Source organism: Leucopleurus acutus (genome assembly GCF_964270905.1).
Source record: "Leucopleurus acutus genome assembly, chromosome: X".
NCBI lineage: Eukaryota > Metazoa > Chordata > Mammalia > Artiodactyla > Delphinidae > Leucopleurus > Leucopleurus acutus.
The window spans coordinates 111,435,136-111,456,850 of NC_139148.1; the positions used below are offsets into that span (position 1 = coordinate 111,435,136).

Here is a 21,715-nt window from a genome sequence, read left to right on the forward strand (position 1 = left end):
TGGCCTTAAAGCAGCAGTAGCAGCAGCGTTAGCAGCAGTGGAGGGGAGGGGGAGGGGCGGGTAGGCAAACGTCGGGGTTGCTCTGGGACTCCGGGGGCCGTGACTCCCCCTGCCCCACACGTACATAGGTGGCCATCAGGCTCCTGTCTTCCCTTTTCTCCCTCCCACGAGGCCTTTGAGAAGAAAGCCTGCTGAGATCTACACTTCCTCCCATCTTTCCTTCCTTCCTTCCCCCCTCCCTTCCTTCCTTCTTTGTTTCCTTCTTCTTCTCCCCACTCCCTGCCTCCTCAGGGAAAGGCCACTGGGAGAAGAAGGTCCAGTCAACGTGAAGGGAAAGCCATCGAGTCCAATTGGTTAAGGCTACCTCCTGATTCCTGGTAGTCTCGGTGCCTGAGCTGCCCCTATGAAAATACCCAGGGTCTGGGAGTGCTGCAAGGAATTGGGACAGCTGGCCAGTCACGGAACTTTCCAGGCCGGGTTGGGGAATGGACCAGAAGGGGCAGGCCAGGGAGGAGGGAACAGCTCCGTCCCACCATGGGGCAGTTCACAGCCGGCCCCCTCTCCCTTCCTGGCCACCCCCAGCCCCAACCCTGGGAAAAGGCACTTAATGGGTTTGGAAGACATCGTCAAGAAGAGGGCATCATCACGTGGGAGTTCGGAGACCTGGGCCCTCGTGCTGGCTCTGCAGTGGCACTGGGCAGGTCACCATCCCTCTCCGAGCCTCCGTTTCTGCAGGAGTTTGCATAAGGAGGTGGCGCTAAGTGAACTCCAAGTTCCTTTTGGCTCTGATCGTCTGTGATTCTTGGCAAAACCAATCATCCTAGTTGGCTTTTGCTCCTGGGAGGGTACAGAGCCACCTGAGGCGCATACCCTCCCCTCCTGAGTTGGAGCTTGAACCAACTGGGGGGGGGCGGGGGCGGGAGTGAGTGGGAGGGACTGCTAGGCGGCACAGTGAGGCGAGAGAAGTGACAAAGTACTTCACGGCCCCTCTCCTTCACCTCTTCCTCAACCGGGCCAAACATGGGGATGAGGAAGAGGCCACAGTAGCTATTCCTCCTCTTCTCCGCTGCTTCACTCCCCCTTCGCCAGATCGCCAAGCCCCCGTTCCCATGCCCCCAAGGCATCCTGTCTGCATCCCAACGACCTGGTCCCTCTCACTGGAGTCTCTCATTGCTCCGCTCTCTATGCCCCTCTGGAGGCCTGGGGGGGAAGTGCTGATGCGAAACCGTGGAATCTGCTGGAGTCCATTAAAGAAGGGCGGGTTCCACCCAGCCCCCAGGGCATACCTGAGGCAGGAAGGGCCGAGAGAAGGGTTCGATGTTAGGGTATTGGACACAAGAGGTAGGGACTAGAGCAGAGGGAGGGCTGCGGAGAGGAAGGACGGCCTTCCAGTGCAGGGTCTCCCAAGTCACGAGGGGGCACTGAATGGGTCCTTGCTAGGGGCAGGAGCACGCCAATCCATTCGGGGAGGCTGGTGGGGGAGAAGAGCCGGACCGTCAGCAGCTAGAACAGGGGCCAGATGAGGCGAACGGATAGGAGGGCTCCAGAGAAGCAGGCCGATCGACGGAGGAGTAGAGAGAATCACGGGGGGCGGACACGTGGTGGCCCCTTCAGTCCTAAAGAGGAAAAATGACCAGAGAGGGGTCACTGACGTGTCCTAGGTCAAAGGAACCGCCTGGGACAGGAAAGGAGACGGCCTTCACCCGCCCTCCCCACAAGCCTGAACCTAAAGCCCCAGGCCACTGGGTCAGTGCCACCCTGTCCCGGCGACAGGGGGAAGGACAGCAGGCCAGGCCTCAGGGGCAGGCTCAGGCCCTGCTCTCTCCTTCCCACATCTCCCGGCAGCTCTCTTGCTGTTCTCTGCTAGCGGCTACCCCCAAGGATCCCTGCCTTCCCTCCCGCCCCGGTGAGGATCCACACTGCACACCTGCACAGATACCCTGGGGCACCTCTCCCCAGCTCGTCAAGGCCCTCCGGAACACTCCAGCTGGGCCAGCCAGCCCAACGCTAGGCAGCAGAGTGGAGGGGAGCCAGCACCTAACTCCTGGGGAGTGTCAAGCCCCTCTCGGGCCTTGGTCTCCTGTCTAAACTGAAGGTGCTCTGTAAGCCCCGGTGTTATGCATGGGGCCGGCACTGCCTGGTGCAGGTGTCTGGCCAGCGGTAAGCAGCAGGGCCACCCGGCTTCCAGGCTGTTCCTCCCCTGCCCTTTCTGTGCCGCCCACTGACCAGAGGCTCAAGTACCTGCTTCAGAAAGGCATGGGGCCCTTATGGGAGAGGCGCGGCCGCTGGCGGCGGAACTTCCTCCGACCTCCCTGCCAGGGCCCTGGGCCGCTCCTCGGCCCTCTGGGCTGCACCAGGTGGCGGATGGTGCCTTCCTCCATCCCCTTCCCGTCAGAAGTCTGCAGCAGGGGCCCTGCAGGAAGGAGAAAGCCTGTCATCCCAAAGGCTGATGCAGATGCGCCAGGGCCCCAGAGGACGGGCAGTCTCTCCATGAGGTGGCGCTCTCAGAGCTATTGTTTTTCCTCTTCCAATCAGTGAACCGATGAACCACTTGCAATGTTTACACTGTCCTGGGGCAAACAGAGCCCACTACTCACATTTACAAATTATACACCTGACTAGATGTCCTTTTGACAGTCCTATCATGTTTCTGATGGGCACAAACATGTTCTGTGCTCAGAACATCATCGGGGGGTGCAGCTTGGGGTATCATGCCTGTACTCAGGCTGGGGCACAGCAGACAATAACTTCCCACTGCATCCTTGTGACTGATACACTTAAAACATTTCAAACACACAATATTTCAATGAAAACAACTCCCCCCATCACGTGCCTATCACCCAGATTCGACAGTTATCCAGATGGAGTTACATATGCTTTGGTTCTCCTGTTTCTTTCTTTGCAGAGATATTTTAAAGCAAATCTGGAACATGATGTCATTGTACATCCTTTGATACGCAGGTGACCCACTTTTGAGTACTAGAGCTCTCATAGCTCACCCCTGGGCATCTCATCAGTGTTTGGCCATCTTGGGGCTCACTTGTTCCTGTGGCCTCCCTGTGGGTGTGGCTGGGGGGTTGTTTGTGGGGCGTGGGGGCGAATCTCTGACTCTGTGCCTTATGCTGGGATCTAGTCAGCCTGTGACCAGATTCAGAGGCCAAGAAATATTGTACAAATGAATGAGTAAACAAATGAGTGAACGTCACCGGAAGCAGCAAGTGCATCGGGAAGGGGGTGGGCTGCTAGTATTGCCCCCCCATTGCCCTACTCCTTTCACCCCTAGATCATACCCTCATCCTGTGCCTCATGCAAATTCCTTCCATTCCAATCCCAGCTGGCTCCTTTTCTGCTCTAGGGGGCTCTTCTCTACATCTGTCCACATCTGGCTTAGAGGGGAAGCCTCCTGATGCCAGACCAAGCCCTGCCAATAGAATCCAAGTGGCGCTGGGTGTTCCTGGGTGCGATGAGGGAAAGACACACGATGAGGCCCCAGCGGTACAGCAGGCATGAGAAGAGAGGCACAGTGCCCAGATGGGGAGGGTATCCTCTGCAAATGCTGAGACCCAGGACTGTGAGTGGTAGTGGCAGTCAGGGAGGGCGGGCTGTTGGGGGGAGGGGTCCCTAAGAGACAGGGGAGGCCCAGAGCCAGGATGAGGAACACGGCTGGTGGGCTCAGACTCTGGCCAGCAAGACGTCTGGACTCTAGGGCTGCAGAGAAGAGCTACCTAAGCTGACCGAGCTCTCAGCCACCTCTCATGGAGGCTGCAGTCCAGCCAGGTCAGGCGAGCTGGCGCTCCACAGACAAGCCAGCCGCCGGAGGCAAGCAGAGCAGGGAGAAGCGATGGTGCTGGGCAGGAGGCAGACAGGCAGAGTGCTTGTGCGATGCCCGGGATGGGGCTGGTCTGCAGAAATACAGCTTCTGAGGCCAGTGGTCATGAATCCCAGTCTCCCTCTCCCCACACCATCGGGTTTGCCTCCAGCTATATCCCTGTCTCTCGAAACCTGTTTCCATCCATCCAGGAGTCTCCACCACTAGCTCACAGTTTCCATATAACCACCCATTGGCTGCTCGCCCCCCAACCATACCCCTGGCGGCTCTTCCTTTCCTTCCTCCCTGCCTCCAGCATCCCCACGCTCCGGTTCCTTCCTTGGCTGTTTGACTCTTGTGATTCCTCCTCCACTTGCACACAGTTTCCAGGCATTTATCCTCCTCTTGGGCCAAACTCAGGCAAGGATTGTCCTTAGGGCCCTCCCTGCCCAGGCCCCTGGCGCCTGCTGCTGTCCACGCTCTCTCGCCCAGACACGCGCGCACACACTCTCTAGCCCTCCACCCTCCCTCCCAGAGAGAACGTCACAGGCCCATTAGGACCCCTCTGTTTACCAGCCACCCTTCATGCTTCTGGTCGGGGGTGGGTTACTGTGTCAGTTCCTCCCCTAAACCCATCACCTAATGTAAATTAAAACACGAGTTGTGTTTGCACTTTGGGGCAGTAGGTACAGACAGGGGCAAGGAGGCTGCTTTCGCCTGTCATAGGGCTACCCTCTGAGTGCTATCTGCAAAGGGGCTGCCCCGGGGAGGGAGAGGAGGGAAGCCCCTTCACTAAGCTCCCCACCGCAGCTGCTTCAGCTTCTGCCTTGTGTTTTGGAGGCCCCTCAAGGCTGTTCTGCCCTCTCAAGAGGACAGGAATGATACTGATGAGAAGTTGGTACCAGAGAAACTCTCAGGACGAAAAGGACTGTGCTGAGGGTGTGGCCAGGCAAAAGGAAGGACCCTAAGGGCCTTGAAGGTGTCAGTGAGGTCTTGGTTCTTGTGTTGCAGGGATGGCCAATGGCACAGGCTATGGCCCCAGGGGTAACAGCAGGCATGAGAAGAGAGGCACAGTGCCCAGATGGGGAGGGCATCCTCTGCAAATGCTGAGACCCAGGACTGTGAGTGGTGGTGGCAGTCAGGGAGGGCGGGCTGTTGGGGGGAGGGGTCCCTAAGAGACAGGGGAGGCCCAGAGCCAGGATGAGGAACACGGCTGGTGGGCTCAGACTCTGGTCAGCGGGACGTCTGGACTCTAGGGCTGCAGAGAAGAGCTACCTAAGCTGACCGAGCTCTCAGCCAGGCCCTGGAGAGCAGTCACCCAGAAGCCCCTGGCACCTTGCATCCCACTGGATGGGGGGGCTCACTCTCCTCCTTGTAGCCGGAAGTCTGCAGTTCCTCCCCCACCCTGATTCCATCATCCACCTGTTTCCTACTTTTGATTCTGAGTCTGGTTCACCCTAAGATAAGCTGACACCTGAAACCCTGGCTTTGTCCTGTCCAAAGGGACAAATCAGAGGCTTTTGATTCTCATCACTGCAGAGGTCCCGGCAGTGATACAAAAGAATTCCCCTGTAGAAACGGGCCATCCCCAGTGTACTTAAATATTTTCCTCTAACGCATCTGCTACTTACGGGAAGGCTGGGGCAATCCCGCAAAGAGTCGCGAGCCTAGAGGGACCGAAGCGCCATCAGCAGTGAAGCCACAGCATCTCCACTGTGAAGCGCAGTCAGGGGTAAACAGGGCTTGCTTTTCACACAATCTAAACGCCAGCCCTGCCCGTTCACAAAGAGGTGCGTGCCGCTTCTCAGGGACACGCCATCCTCACTAGGAATGAAACATCTTTTTTTCTTCCCTCTTGCCGTCCGGCCTGTCTTGTGATTGCTTTAAAAGCCCATACAAGTGCCCTGGTGGCACTGGCTATGTCCCCTCCACTGCTCTGGGGTCCTGCATGTGTCTCCAGGATGAAGCGCCCCTCCTTTGTCTGCCCAGCCCAGTGCCCTGAGCCGTCTTCCCACGCCAGCCGTGCTGCTGTGGACACATCACGCCCTGGCAGCCTGGTCATCCGCTTCACCTGCATTAGTCCTTTGCCGCTGAGAGGCCTGACTCAGGTTACCTGGGTGCTTAGTTCTGAGGCATTGGGGATGGAGTGGAGATGCCCCCTCCCTGAGTGGGAGGGGTCCAGGAAGCTGTCCTCACGCTGTCATTGTGGCTGCAGGCCTCAGCTGGGGCCGGGGAAAGGCGGGAGGGGGACAAGGAAAGACACAGAGGTGCTCAGACAAAGACCAAGGGCTACTTGGCCCTGGTCCAGCAGCTCTCAGACTCAAGAGCAAAGTGCATCCCAGGTCAGGAGGCAGTGGAGGGGTCTGTGTGTGGTGGCGGGAGCGCATTCCAAGTCAGGACACGCGCGTCGTGAGGAAGCACGGATTTCAGGCCTGGAGCTGACTGGGGACTCTGGCTGGGGAGAGCATGCAAGTCCAGGCCAAGGGCAAGGTGGTTCCGAAAAGGTCCCTTGTTGTGAGCCAGGACAGGAGGCAGGAGGAGCAGGACATGTGTCCCCAGACCCACAGAGGTGGCCCCCTCGGCCCCAGGACAGGGCGGGGGTGGGGTGGGGGGACGTGGCAGGGGGAGGTGGAGAGGCAGGGGGAGCTTTGGAAGTTTCCAGTGCTAGGCTTAAGCATAAACGTGAGGGCAACGAATTTACCCAGATCCGGCTGTGGAGATAGGTGACCTAATGCAAAGGGTGAATGAAGCAGGGCGCGGTAGGGTCTGAGCCAGGTGTGGCGTCCCCTCCCCTTGAAACCGGCTCCCCCTTTACCCGTAATGCCCCAACAGCTGGACCCTGAAAGGGTCTCCCCGTAGGCTCTGGGGGAGCCGCAAGTGCGCAGATCAGGTAGGCCCAGCTTCCTCTGGGATGCCCTCTCTGCACCACTGTTTGCCAGTGGTGGTGTCCCGTGGGTGTCTTATCTCGCCAACTGCCCTGGATGGCAGGCTCCAGGAGGGCAGGCCCGTGCGGTGTCCTTCATTCCTATCTTTGGCTCTCTTTCTGCCATTGCCTGCCTGACAGGAGTTTCTGAGGAAAAAGCCTGCTTCCTTCTTACCAGTGAGGTGGCTGAGCCAGGGCTCGGGCCTGAAGAGAGAGATCACTGGACAGCTAGCTAAAGGCAGGTAGTGCCAGACCCAGCCAGTGCACCTTCCCAAGAAGCCGGGCAGGGCTCCCCGGGCCAGGGCAGTGCCAAAGGCAAGAGCGGAGAAAGGAGGTGACCTACAAAGAGAGGTGGAAGCCCCACCAGGTCCCTCAGAGGCTCCCGGGCTGCATCCTGTTCTGGAGGGTCTGGAACAAAGTATGGCCTTGGGCCCTTCCTCTAGGACACTTGCTGCCCTGCTCTCTCCTTCCCCCTGCTCCCACCTCCCCATAAGTCCAAGCCTGGCACTGGCATTAGTCCACCTGGTCTTGGCCTTCCTATTCTGTGTTGCCAGGCCGGCAGCAGTGACAGTCAGATCACAGGACTGTGGCAGCTGGAGGTGGGAGCTGGCAGCCACAGGAGACACTGACGCACAGAGGACAGGGAGCCCGGACTGGGACTGCTGGGATGTGGGTGGGGACCAGGCTTGGGGAGGGCAAGGGAGCACCAGTCAGTGCCAAGTATGCCAGGTGGGGGTGTGGTGCAGGTGAGGGCCAGCTGCATGGAGGTATCGGGTCAGGCGCTGTTTCCTGGTTTGGTGCCTGGAGACAAGGGGACTGAGGTGAAGCATGACCATGCCTGGGTCAGAGGGGGGACCGGAGCCAGGATCTCAAAGAACCAAGTCCTTGGGGTGGGACGCAGGCCTCTGGGAGAGCCTTCTGTGTGGGAGCAGGAGAGCAGACCAGACAGGACTTGGGGGTGAGGGAGGAGGCCAGCCTGACCTGGCCCTGCCCGGCCCAGCCCGGGGGAGGCTGCCTCTGCTCACTTGCAGGCTGAAAGGAACCACAGCTGGGCTCCACGCCGCCTCCCCCGCGGCGCGCTCCTGCCTATGCAACAAGTGTCACGTCTGCATCTTGGCACATCATCATCCCCCAGTGGCCCGCGCCCCCGGACCGGCCGGCGGCCCCTAACTTTCCACGCAGGAGCCCAACCCACCGGCCTCAGGTCAGTTCCCTCCAAGGATCCACGAGGGGAGCAGGACGTGCCCCCCCATACCCTCCACCACGTGGGGAGCGGGGCGCGGGACACGGAGCGCACGCCTGCGGCCCTGAGCTCCTCGGACTGCGAGGGGCGGCCGGGAGGGGCCAGGCGCCGGAAGGTGATGCCCCAGGCCGAGCCGAGCCGAGCACCCCGCAGGGAGCGATGCCCGCGGCCGGCGGGTCCCTGGCCCCGGGCGCCCTGTCCGTCGGCGGCCCGGCGCGTGGCGGCTTCTGCACGGCTCGCGCCCGGCTCCCGGGAGGCGGAGAGAGCGCGATCTTCGGGGCGGAGAGCGGGGAGCGCGCGGGCTGCAGCCCTGGAGAGAGGCGAGGGGGCCGCGGGCGAGCGGGAGGGCGCGCACTCACCTCCACACACCGCGCTCAAGGAGAGCCAGAGCAGCAGGAGCGCCTGCACGCAGAGCCGCAGATTCATGCTGCTCCTCTGGCCGCCGCCGCCGCCGCCGCGCGGCCCTGGCCAGGGGGCGGGGGCGGGGGTGGGGGCGGAGAGGCCGGAGGCCGAGGGAGGCGCGAGTCGCGGCTCGTGCGTGCGGGCGCGAAGCTCGCGTGGCTCCCGGGCCGCGAGACGGTACGCCCCGAGCTGCGCCGCGGGCTGGCCGGCCGCCGCCTCCTCTCTCCTGCAGCCTCCTCTCTCCCGCCGCGGGGCAGCGCCGCCCAGCTGGCCTCGGCGGCTCCGGGGGCGGCGGCGAGCTCGTTCCAAGTGGCTGGCGGCTCGGCTGCGGCTCCAACGGCCCGTGGCTCAGACTGCCAGCGGGAATGCGCCCCGCTCACTCCAGGGGCTGCATTTTGTAGCCTGTGGCTTGGCCGCGAGCCCACTTGGTCATGTGGTCATCGGGAGGGCTGGAGGGGGGGCCGGGAAGAGGGAGAGGGAGCAAGCCTCCCGCACCGCCCCCCTCCCGGCACGCACTGGGCAGCCGCAGCCAGGGCGCGAGAGGGAACCTCGAGGTGGTCCCACAACAAAGGCTGCGAGGCCACTCTGACAGCCCACAAGCGCTCCCCGGACAATGCCCGCCTGGCCGGGGGCCAGAGGGTTTTGGAGACCTGAAGGATTTCAAACACAGGAAGCATTTGGGGCGGTGGAGGGGCACACTTAACCCTTTGTCGCCACGCTTCCTTAACAGCTGTCAAGAAACCTGGGCGCTGCCCCCACTCACCCCCGCTACCTCTGACCCGGTCCTTCCCCACCGCCGCTCCGCAGCCGCAAGGACTTAGCCGAGACCCTCACACACTGGCCCTCCTCTCTCCTTTGCATCTTCAGCTGGGTTTGAACTGTGCCCCGCGCCCCCATTTCTCCTACCATCCCCCAGGAGGCACCCTCTACCTGGAATGCCCCCACCCCACCCCATCCTTCCACAGACCTCTTCATTCTTACAGCAGCACCTCCAATCCCATCTCATCCAGAAGACTTGCCAGGATAACAATAATCCAGGAGAGGCTGCTCCTGGGTTCCTCCTCGCTGTCGGGACATGCAGCAGCTCCTATGGCATCCCCTCTCTTGTTCCCCATCATCACGACAAGGGACCATTTACCCAACTCCAAACAGTCTAGGCTGGATTCATTTTTGCATGTACTTGGGATTCCCCTCTGAAAGTGGGTCCTGAAGTTGTTTGCCTTCCCAGACTAGGCTGTCAGCTCCTACAGCCTGGGAGCTCCCAAGAGAAGGAGCTGCTTCTTTCACCGCACGGGGAAGCCCCTAAGATAGGACCTTGTCTTCTCATTCTTCTGCCTCTCTCCAAAGTCCCCAATATCGGGCTCTGCACATAGGTGGCACTCAACACATGTTAAAAGACTGAATTGAAAGGTGTTTCCACATTTCAGCCAGCCAGGCAGTTTGCTTGAATTGCGAGTCCAGATTTACACAAAAAATTTTACATTGGACAGTGTGTGTGTACCATTAAAGATGTGAGAGCCCACAGTAGACTTAACATGTTTTTGAAATGTTACAGCAATCCAGCATATGCACAATTTTTTATCAGTCTCCATAGCAGGGATCTCTGCTTTGTTCACAGCTGTATCCCCAGAACTAGAGCAACGTCTGGGGCATGGTTGGTGCTCCCGACATAATTCTGAATATATAAATGAAATTTTCAAAACCATTCCTATTGCCTAAATCAAGGTAGTGGGAAGGGGATAAGATAGGGTTCTTGTTCATAGCCTATGTCCGCATTAGCCCCAGTCCAGTAGGAAAAAGGCAGTGGCATGGAAGGCAGAGCATCTCTCTTCATCCGTGAGGCCCAGGCGGTGAGCAGTGGGCATTAGTAGCGTGAGATCATTCCCCCTCTGCCTCCCCCTGGAAAGAGTCTTCCACCCAGGAGGAGAAACACCGGACCTCTAGTCTCCACCCTCACCTGCCTCAGGGCCTTGCTGTTGTCACCTAAGTTTGCTGCATCTCCTGGGCATGATGATCTCCGTGCTACCCCCTTCAGGGTTGTTATGGGATTGAATGAGATAATGTATCTGAAGGCACTGTGTAAATAAGGTATCAACCCTTGAGGGGTGGTTTTTAGGAACCATGATCCTCCACTCCCTGACTGAACAAGCCCATACATTTGCAAATGAGCGCCCCCATAAGTACGTTCCTAGAAGCGTTCATATTTAATCGCTCCTTTACCAGGGTGTGTATAGGCTATTTGCTAAGTGGTTTAAGGGCTGCCCTTTCCAGTATGACTGATACTAACAACATTTAAAATAAAATGAAAACTTCATTTCCTCTGCTGCACTGGCCATATTTCAATTGCTCAGTAGCCACCTGCAGCTAGGGACCACTGAATTGGACAGCACAGAATAGAACCTTTCAATTATTGCACTAAGTCCTATTGGACAATGCTGGGGGAGAGCACCCCAGTCATTCTTTTTTCTGTAATTCTTTTTCCCACCTTACTTAGTTTTCAAAATGTGCAAGGGAACAACATACAAAGGCAAACCCAATACAAATTTAAGACAAGCAACTCTTTTTTTTTTTTTCGTGGTACGCGGGGCTCTCACTGTTGCAGCCTCTCCCGTTGTGGAGCACAGGCTCCGGACGCGCAGGCTCAGTGGCCATGGCTCACGGGCCCAGCCGCTCCGCGGCATGTGGGATCCTCCCGGACCGGGGCATGAACCTGTGTCCCTTGCATCGGCAGGCGGACTCCCAACCACTGCGCCACCAGGGAAGTCCCTAAGGCAAGCAACTCTTAGTAAACAGAAGGCATGTATTTAAAACAAGATTTAAAGAGCTGACCATGTGGGAGAATTATGTTTTAATCTAATCCTTCTCTCCATTTAACCAAACTGCATCCATTGTTCCAGTCCTAGATCCAAGATCTCATCTTTCTCCTTTCTCAGGCTGCTCTTGCCCATGGTGACTGTCTTCCTCATAACAGCTATGGCCGTAACTTTCATTGGCAGTGATTCTGGCCTGCACCTGTGTATCTGCACGCCATGTTCTGTGGGCCCGTAGAGAGGGTCCACCACCAGGGTACCCATTCCGGAACCAAGGCCTGTGAGGCAAGGGATGCAACTCTGATTGGTCACTCTGAAATCCCTGTGGGCTCCCGTATATCTCAATAGCATATTCAAATGACCGGTTTTTATACTTGTCTCCACCCGCTATAGACTTGAAGGTCACAGGAATGATAGCAACTCGCGCAGTGCCTGGCACAAAGTTGGCACTTGGAGACTGCTTGTTGAAGAGATAAGTAACTGTTGGTAGAACTGTGTGCTGTCTTTTTTCAGGAAGATGACACCGTTGAGTTAATATCAGCAGAATCAACGTTTAAAGGTGTGTCTCCAAGAGTGGGGAGGAGGGGCAGGAAGCCATCCGCACCTTCCTGCCCTGAGGCAGCAGTGTCTGTAAAGTGCATTGCTGCGCTTGGGGCTCAGGCCTGTGGTGAGGGGCAAGACTCAGTTTCCAGTCAAGCTCAGGGGCAATTCTGGGGACAAGGGGTAGAATTCAGTGTACTGTTGGGGACAGAGATGAGGTAGCTGACCTATGTGAAGCCAGCCTGTGACTTGTTGCCCTCGTTTGCGCTGCGCACAAGCTATTCAGTTCTGCTTAGTGTCCTATGTATGTCATCACCACCAGCCACTGCTGCTTGGTTGACTCGTCTGGCTCCCTGTCCTCTGGGTTTGAATGAGCAGTGTGGTGTATTAGAAAGAACTCAACTTTTGGAATTTCAAATAACTGAATTCAAATCCTGCCCCTCAATCTCAGTCCTCAGCTGTGTGACTTTGGGCAAGTTATCTAACCTCTCTGAGCCTAAGTTTCTTCAGTTACTAAGTGAGGGTAATAATAGTACCTACCTTATCATGTTGGGAGATTAAACAAAATAATGCACGTAAAGTACTTAGCACAGGTCCCAGCCCATGGTAGTTGCTCATTCAGTGTTAGTTTTCTCCTCTTCCTGATATGTTCCCCCACCCACCCACCTTCGGCTCTGGCCTCTGACCTCTTGGAACCGATCAGGAAGGAACGGCTCTGTCTTTGCCCTGTTCCACCCACACCTGTCTTCTTAGTAGCCATCAGAACTGTTCACTATCTTATTCCCCCAAAGCACCAATCTCTGCTGGGGCTAATCTGATGAACGCACTTGATCCAGGGAGTTAATGCATGATAGTACTTTGAGGCTTTGCCTCCCAGGCATGGTATTATGATAGTAGTCCTATGAGGTATGTCCTATTCCCCGAAGTAATAGCAAGCTCCGCCCTTTCAAGCAAGGAGATATTTTAGTGACTTTCATTTGGCTGCTCTACATAGAGCTCAACTTGCTTCAAAGTCAACTCGAAAAGGGATCCCCTCTGGCAATTTACAACCGAAACTTCTTTTTTTTTAATTTTTTTGTTGAGGTATAGCTAATTTACAATATTATATTAGTTTCAGGTGTACAACATAGTGATTCAACATTTTTATAGGTTATACTCCATTTAAACTTATAAAATATTGGCTATGTTCCCTGTGCTGTACAATATATCCTTGTAGTTTATTTATTTTATACCCAGTAGTTGGTGCCTCTTAATTCCCTACCCCCTCTCGCCCCTCCCCCCACCCTCTCCCCACTGGTAACCGCTAGTTTGTTCTTTATATCTGTGAGTCTGTTTCTGTTTGCTACATATATTCATTTATTTTTTAGATTTCACACATAAGTGATATCATACAGTATTTGTCTTTCCCTGTCTTATTTCACTAAGTGTAACACCCTCCAGGACCATGCCTGTTGTTGCAAATGGCAAGATTTCATTCCTTTTTATGGCTGAGTAGTATTCCATTGTCTATATATATATCACAGCTTCTTTGTTCATCTGTTGATGGACACTTAGGTTGCTTCCATATCTTGGCATTTGTAAATAGTGCTGCTATGAACAGTGGGGTGCACATAACTCTTAGAATTAGTGTTTTCATTAAAACCCAACTTTCAGCCTGCAGGTTCAGCCACTGAAGACTCAAAGTGCAATCCTGTTGCAGCCCATTCCTCTCTTCCTGTCCCCACAGAGGAGGAGGAGGAGGATGTTGTTAAAATTTATTGAGCATGTGCTGCGTATCAAACACTGCTCTAAATGCTTCACATGCATTAACTCATTTAATCCTCACACCTATGAAGTAGTCCTACTCCTTATCATCCCCATTTTACAGATGAGGCAACTGAGGCTAACAGAAGTTAAGTAATTTTCCCAGCTCTGCCTAATCTGAAAGCCCACACACTTCCCTCACTGAACTTTGAGAAGCAAATTCTCACTTGTTTGAGCCCATATACCACTTTATTTGCACTTCTAATACTGAACTCAAATTGTCTTGAATCAAATTAGGAAGCAGTGAAGCACAGTGGTTAAGCACATGGGTTCTGGAATAAGGCCGCTCTGTCACTTACTAAATAGATAAATGGGCAAATTATTTAAGATTTCTGAGCCTTAGAGTCCTCATCTGAAAAAAAAGAGGGGGCTTAGCTCACTGGGTTATTGGAAGGATTAAACCAATCAATACCTAGGAAGTACTTGGTACAGTGCTTGGCTCTCCTAGTAAGGCAAGCATTGTATAAGTGTTATATATTCTCATAGGTACTTGTGTGTGTCTTACCAATACTATGAGATAGTAAAGCTATGTCTTGCTCATTTTTGTGTTCTCACCAGCAGTGCTAATGCCCAAAGCAAATACTCAATAAATATTCATTGAATGCAGAAAGGAATTGTATAGTCATGTTAATAATCCATCTGGGTTTATGATACATATCAAGTATCCTTATTTGGGTAAAATTATCACAGCTTGTCCAACAGGTGCTCAGATGGGTCAACACCAAGAGTTAGCAGAAATAACACAAAGATGGGAACTCCCCTGCTCCCAGTTGGTAGTGGCTGTTTTGACTGCAGTAATATAAAAAGTAGAATGGGGGGCTTCCCTGGGGGCGCAGTGGTTGAGAGTCTGCCTGCCGATGCAGGGGACACGGGTTCGTGCCCCGGTCTGGGAGGATCCCACATGCCGCGGAGCGGCTGGGCCCGTGAGCCATGGCTGCTGAGCCTGCAGGTCCGGAACCTGTGCTCCGCAACGGGAGAGGCCACGACAGTGAGAGGCCCGCGTACCGAAAAAAAAAAAAAGAAAAAAAAAGTAGAATGGGGAGCGGACATCCGGAGAATGATGAGCCTGGTCGGTAATGACAGAAATCTCATAACAGAAAGAGTCCCAACCGCCTCATTATGCAGATGGAGAAACTGAGGCCCAGAAAGGAATAGTGACTTGCCCAAGGTTACACAGAAAGCGAGTGGCAAAGTCAGGACAGAGAGCTAGGTTTCATTAACTCCTGTCTCCTGTGTTTCCCTCAGTGCCTTTCGGCATACAGGTGTCACTGCTGAGCAGTGCCCCAGCTGACTGTGAAGGCACTCAAGATGGCTGTGGTTAGGCATAGACTCTCCACGATCAGGCCTGCTGGATCACATCATAATAATGAACCTTCCCAATATCACTCATCCAATTTGTTCCCTAAGACATAAGCTAAATTAATGATCAAAGAAGTTCAGTAGCAGTGACCTTGGTGAAAAGTCTTTAGGAAGAGCCTCAAAGCTTCCCCTGTCTCTGGAGCTACTTAACAGGAACTTGAAAAACAGCAGAAAAGGCCAGCTGCTGGTTGATGCCTCACTAACTAGCTCCTTGACAAATGATCTTTGGTTGGCTAAGCACGAGCAGAGAACATGAATTTTCACTGTCTCATTACTATTTGTCTCTCTAATTCCATTGGCTAGAATTGAGCTTTCTAACTCATCTATATGCCCCAGAGCAGCCAGCACAATGTTTGCCATAGAGTAGATGCTTAAGACATCCTCAGGGATTAACTTCCCCACTTTGAGTGTGAGACCATGATGTTAATTACATGGAAACTAGCCTGAAACTTACTCTATAAATCAAAAGACCCTAATGACCATTTGGAGGGAAAAACCTGGTCCTCGGGATCTGGGGACATTGTTAGGGTTTCTTCTTCAGCTAGCTGTATGATTCTCCCCTCGCTTTGGTGTCCATTGCCTGCCAATCGTTATCACCAACTGGATCCTAACCCCGGCCACATACTAAGATCTTGCCTCTCACACCTGCCCTTTCCCCAAGCATGCAAAGTCAAATACTAACCATTATAAGGTATCACTTTTGCAAAAATTAGAGAAGTAGCCATTTTGCAACATAACCACACTACTTCTATTCACATCTCTGGCATTGAATACCATACCCCAGTCCCCCAGCGTGTTAAATCCTTCCACAGGGCATATTTCGGCCACTCCCAAATGGGTTCCAAATGTCCCGGAAATGTTTATTCTACTTATACATTTCTTCCAACTTCTTTGCAAACTACATACAGTCTCAGCTTCTCTTATATATTTAAGAGATCTGGGGTTCCCTCACAGATACACCTCACTTGACACATAACTACGTCCCTGAAAGGTATTATGGCAATGGAATTCAGATAACCAGCCATATTTCAAATGTTTTTGATGGGTTGACTGTTCACTAGAGGGATCGGTCCTAAGAGGGCTCCTCCAAGAAGGCGGAGCCCCCGCCGCCACCCCAGCCCCACAGAGTTGTCCCCTTTTCCCTGCATCCTGCCCGTTTCTTTCTGATCCTTTGGCCTCGCCCAGAGCCATGCAGGTCCCCGTTCCTCCCGTTGGTCTTTCAGAGCAGTTTCATTTCCTCTGAACATCCTCTATGACGTCTCCCAGGAGCCTTCATCCTTCCTCTCCTCTAGGGTCTATAAATACACTGGTCCCCCAGGAGAGGCCTGTGAATTCCTTCCTCAGGCAGCAAAGCCCTGTGAACTAGGATGGCCACTCCCTAATGAGCAGGTTTATCTCCAAGGTCCAGTGGACCATTGAACCTTTTTTCTTCTTGCTTTGCTGGCGAATCTAATCTGGACTTACATCAGGTGGGATATTATATGATCTCAAATCTGGTTCCTTTGTGTGCTGAGACAGAGCAAAGACTGGCGGGGACCAGGTGTTGAGTCTATTGCCAGTCTGGCTGTGAGCTTAGAGCTCTGAGATAATGAGGTTAAGTCAGAGAGATCACCTTGGTCAGCTCTGCTCCATCCCAGATCCAAGTTTGTACCCCTACGTTGATCAGAGATTGGCACCATCAACACATGGGTCTTAACCCTGACCACAGACTGAGATCTTCTTGGCTTCTCACTTCTTCATCTTTCATACATTTCCTGAACACATAAAGAGAGAGCCCAGTAATGTACTAACCTTAAAAAGGTAACACTTTTGAAAAAAGAAAAAAAGAAGTAAAAGAAAAGTAGCCACTTTACAGCAAAATCCCACAGATTAGTTTCCCAAGGCCTCTGTAACAAACTACCACAAACTTGCTGGCTTAAAACAACGGAAACGTATTTTCTTACCGCGCTGGAGGCTAGAAGTCCGAAATCCAGAAGGCTGTAAGGGGGAATCCTTCCTTGACTCTTTCAGCTTCTGATGGCTGCAGGCATCCCGTGGCTTGGGGCTGCATCGTTTTCACATGGCCTTCCCTTCTGTCTGTGTGACCTCCCTCTGCCTCCCTCTCTTGTAAGGACAATTGTCATTGGATTTAGGGATCACCTGAATAATCCAGGATGATCTCATCTTGGGATCCGTAACTTCATTACATCCGCAAAGACCTTTTTCCAAATAAGGTTACATTCACTGGTTCTAGGGGTTAAGACACAGCCACATCTTTTGGGCACTCCCATTCGACCCACTGCACCGCACTACATCCATTCGCACCCCAGCATGCTGGAATCGTAAGAGCCTGAACTTTCTGTCCATTTTGCCTCCAAATATCTCCCAAATATGTACACTTCTCTATGTTTCTGCTGCCCCATCCTCATTCAAGACCCGTCATTCCTCACACATCATTCTCCAAAGCAACCAGAATGATTAGGCCGGCCCCGCTCTGCTTGCAAGCCTTCTGTGGCTCCCTGTGGCTCTGAGGGTCAAGACCCAACTCTTGGCCGTGGCCCGCAAGGCCCCACCCACCTCGCCAGTCTCCTCTCTTGCCTCTCTCCCTCTTTCTCTCTGCAAGGCCAAGTCGCTTCCTGCCACAATGCCTCCTCAATACTCTTCCCTCCTCTTGGAGAACTCTCTACCCCACTCCATCTTCTCAGCTAACACCCATCATACATCAGCTCAGCTCTAAGGTCAAATGACACTTCCTCAAGGGATGCTTTCCCTCGCCCCCAGGCCAGCTGAGATTCCCCAGTAATAACATCCCTCATAGGTTGCGATTACATTTGCATTGTATTAACGCCTCTTCCCACCTACCTGTCCCCCAATCCCATTAGACTAAGCTCCAGAAGGGCAAGGCCTGTGGCTGTCTGGTTTCATCACTGTATCCTCAGCACCTAAGCAGTGTCTGACACATAGTAGGTGTTCAATCATTATTTGAATGACTATATGAATGAATGAATTAGTTAATTAATCCAAACATCTGTGTTCTGATCACTCATGTTCCTCTCCTAAAAATGAGAGAAGCAATGCCTATCTCACAGGGTTGAATAATAATCAAAATGAAGGCTTCCCTGGTGGCGCAGGGGTTGAGAGTCCGCCTGCCGATGCAGGGGACATGGGTTCGTGCCCCGGTCCGGGAGGATCCCACATGCCGCGGAGCGGCTGGGCCCATGAGCCATGGCCGCTGAGCCTGCGCGTCCGGAGCCTGTGCTCCGCAACAGGAGAGGCCACAACAGTGAGAGGCCCGCGTGCCGTAAAAAAAAATAATAATAATAATCAAAATGAGATCATGGAGGGGAAGGAGCTTTATAAACCATGAGATGGCTTACTAATTTAAGGAATCATGATGATACTGACCGATGTCATCAGCCTTTTGGGAGCCAGGAAAGTACACTGCCGAGGGCCTGGGGCAGCAGGAGAAGCAAGGGTGGAGGTGAGAAAGGATCCTTGAGGTCAACATTCCTCCGGATAAGAAACTCCTGTAGGAACTCTGCTGTGTAGGATAAGATTACAAGCACACTCAATTCCTCTGCTTCAGACTTGAAGCTCCTAACTTATCACCCTCTGGATCAAAAGAAAATGCCACTCTCCTCAAGTATAAATATTGCCCCAAGTCACCCAGGGCACTTAGGGTTTTGTTTGTCTTCTTTTAAAGCATCTGCTCCAGGTGCAGGCTGAGGAGAAGGTGACAGCCTTCTGGGCTGGGTCCATCTCCGCAGGTGCTTTCCACGAGGTGATCCATCAGCCGTGGCACTGGCTTAAGGCGCTGACCAGCTGACAAATGACTTTGAAGCGTGCCTCTTAGCTTTTCATTCTTTCCCTTCCTTGCCTTCTTGGCTTTCACTGCCAACAGGCGGGGAGGGGATCACCTCCTTCCTCCTCCTCCTCTGGCACGTCCATCTAGAAGGCATCCCTGGAGGCCTAACATTCCAGCTCTTCGGTGTCTTGCATTTGATTTCCCCAGACCCTGTCAAGTCATAATCTCCTTTCCTGCAGGGAAGGGACACTTCCACCTCTTCCTCCATATCCTCTCAGCTCTTTGCATTTGGGTCAAGAGACCTAAAAAGGCCATTTCTCATTTCCATCTTGTCTTCCATTGTTTTTTCCCCTGGGATGTCTATGCATTCATGGCCCTGAGATGCCTCACTGGTCTGGAATGTCCATGGCGAGCCGATCCTCTGAATCATAGACTTAAAGAAATTGGAAAGAGCAGAGCTCATTAGGCTGTCGTTTCCCCAGTTTCCTCCTCTGACCTGGATGTCTTCCCACTGGCTGGATGGTGCGCTTCCCTGCCCCGTCGTTCCGCTGGGCTTTGAGGCTCTGTCTACACAGTCCCAGAAAGGTAAAGAACAAGGCCTGTCTCTCAATAATTCAGGCAAAATCCTGTTTTATCTCCATGATTTGGGTATCCTATTACAAAGCACCATTTTGGTACAAGGCTTTGGGATAAATCCCTCTAATAGGTGTCACAGAACCAGAGCTGGAAAGGACCTTGCAGTTCATCTGTTCAAAAACCTGCTTCTTGTTTTGTTTATAGCTTTTTTGAGATATAATCGACATACAGTAACCTGCACATTTGCATGCCGTACAAAAAGTGTGCAATTTGCTGTTTTGACGTACATATACCTCCATGAAACCATCACCACTGTCATGTTTCCATCACTCCCTAAAACTTCATTCTGCCCCACTGTAACTGCTCACTCCATCCCCTCCCCAGTCCCCCGTCCCCAGGCAACCACTGAACTGCTTTCTGTTACCGTATAGTTTGCATTTTCTAGAATTTTGTATAAATGGAATAACACAGTATGCATTTTCTTTTTGCTGGTTTCTTTCACTCGGCAGAATTATTCTGAGATTCACTCATGTTGTTGTATGCATTAATAGTGTCATGTGTATCAGTAGGTTGTTTCTGCTTTCTGGCTATTGTGAAAAATGCTGCTATGAACACTCATGTACAAATTTTTGCATATATGTATGTCTTCAATTCTCTGGGTATGCCTATGAGCTTCTACCTTCATACGGTAACTATATTTAACCTTTTGAGGAACTACCAAACTATCTTCCAAAGCACCTGTCCCATTGTACAAACCCACCAGCAGTGCATGGCGCTCCTACTTTTCCTCATCTTGCCATCTTATTCTACGTCGTTTTTTATTTGAGCCATCCTAGCGATGTAAAGTGATATCTCATTGTGCTTTTGATTTGACTTCCCTAATGACTACTGATAATGAGCATCTTTTAATGTGCTTATTGACTGACCTTTTATACATCTTCTTTGTAGAAATATCTATTCAAATCTATCCCATTTTAAAAACTGGGATAGGGAATTCCCTGGTGGTCCATTGGTTAGGACTCTGCGCTTTCACTGCCGGGGCCCAGGTTCAACCCCTGGTCGGGTAATTAAGATCCTGCAAGCTGCACGGCATGGCCAAAAAAATAACTTAAAAAAAAGTTTTTTTAATAAAAACTGGGATATAATTCACATAACGTAAAATTCACCATTTTACAGTGTACAACTCAGTGACTGTTAGTACATTCACTAAGTCGTGCAACCATCACCACTATCTAATTCCAGAACATTTCCACCACCCTAAAAAGAAACTCCGTATCTATTGGGTTGGGCGAAAAGTTCGTTCGGGTTTTTCTGTAACATCTTAACATCTCCGTAAGATGTTACAGAAAAACGCGAACAAACTTTTCGCCCAAAACAATATAAGCAGTCAGTTCACCCCTGCCTCCATCCCCTAGCAACCACTAATCTACTTACATCTCTATGGATTTGCCTCTTCCATACATTTCATATAAATGGAATCGTATACTATGTGACCTTTTATGAATGGCAGAGGGTGGGAGTGGGCTGACAAGAGAGCCAGTTTCTCAGTGGAGACCATGCCCATGCCCAGGGAACCACTGCCAAGATGGAGGCGGGTGGGTACAGGCCCCAGAGCCAGTGTTGAGCACCCAGGCACACGATTTTATCCATATGTTTTCCCCCTAAAGGGGCCACAGTCTGCTTTTCTCAGAAGCTATGTGTCCTCCAGGAAAGGACCCAGTGCCTGTGGCTTTTGGAAGGAGGCACCTTGGCTCTTTGGCTGGGCAACGGCTGGGTGCCCTGGCTTCCCCCAGCTGCTGGAGAGACAAGCAGAGTGTTTACCCAATGGCCCCAGTGTACTCAGAGGACTCGGGCTCTGAGTTACACAGCAAACAGCTGGCTTTGGAGGGGCTGCGTCCTGGGCGCTGAGACTCGGCGCCTCCAGTGATGTTTAAGCCTCACCGTGAACATGCTTCCTCCACTCTCATCCTCCTCCGGTGAGGTTGGGGGTGGGCTCATTTACGAACAGGGACCCGACAGGTGGCTTTTTTAAACGCTGGTTCTAGCGGAACACTCCCCAAAACGAACACAAAGTTTTTTGTCACCAGGTGCATGTGTAAATTGGTTGCAGACTCTGCCACCCGCTGCAGCAGACAGCAGCGGTCTTTCCAGTAAGAAGACATTTCCTGGCTGGGCACCCGGACAGGCGGGCGGGTGGCGGCGGCGCAAGCAGTGCCAGCCAGCCCGGGAAGCCACGCGCTCCGTCCCCGGGGGCCAGTGCAGCGCCCGCCGGCGCCCTCGGGCCTGCAGCCTCCCCTCGTGGCGCGCCGGGCCGGGGATCGGTTCCCCGCGCTGCAGCCGGAGCTCCGGGCCCAAGTCTCCCACGCCGGGCGTGGGCGTGGGCGTGGGCGTGGGCAGCGTGACCCTGGGTCCCGCCCCCGACGCCCGAAGCCCGGAGCCCCGCGACGAGGGGGTCCCGGCTCCACCC

General features: G+C 53.3%; 1 protein-coding gene across 1 annotated transcript; it reads right to left on the bottom strand.

The window, feature by feature from the left end:
• Window positions 1-2,246: 2,246 nt before the first annotated feature.
• APLN (apelin) lies at window positions 2,247-8,400 on the bottom strand (the record flags this gene model as incomplete). Its single annotated transcript, XM_082864181.1, has 2 exons — window positions 2,247-2,413; window positions 8,334-8,400. The coding sequence occupies 2 exons, from the start codon at window positions 8,398-8,400 to the stop codon at window positions 2,247-2,249; spliced, it is 234 nt and encodes a 77-aa protein (XP_082720307.1).
• Window positions 8,401-21,715: the final 13,315 nt, after the last annotated feature.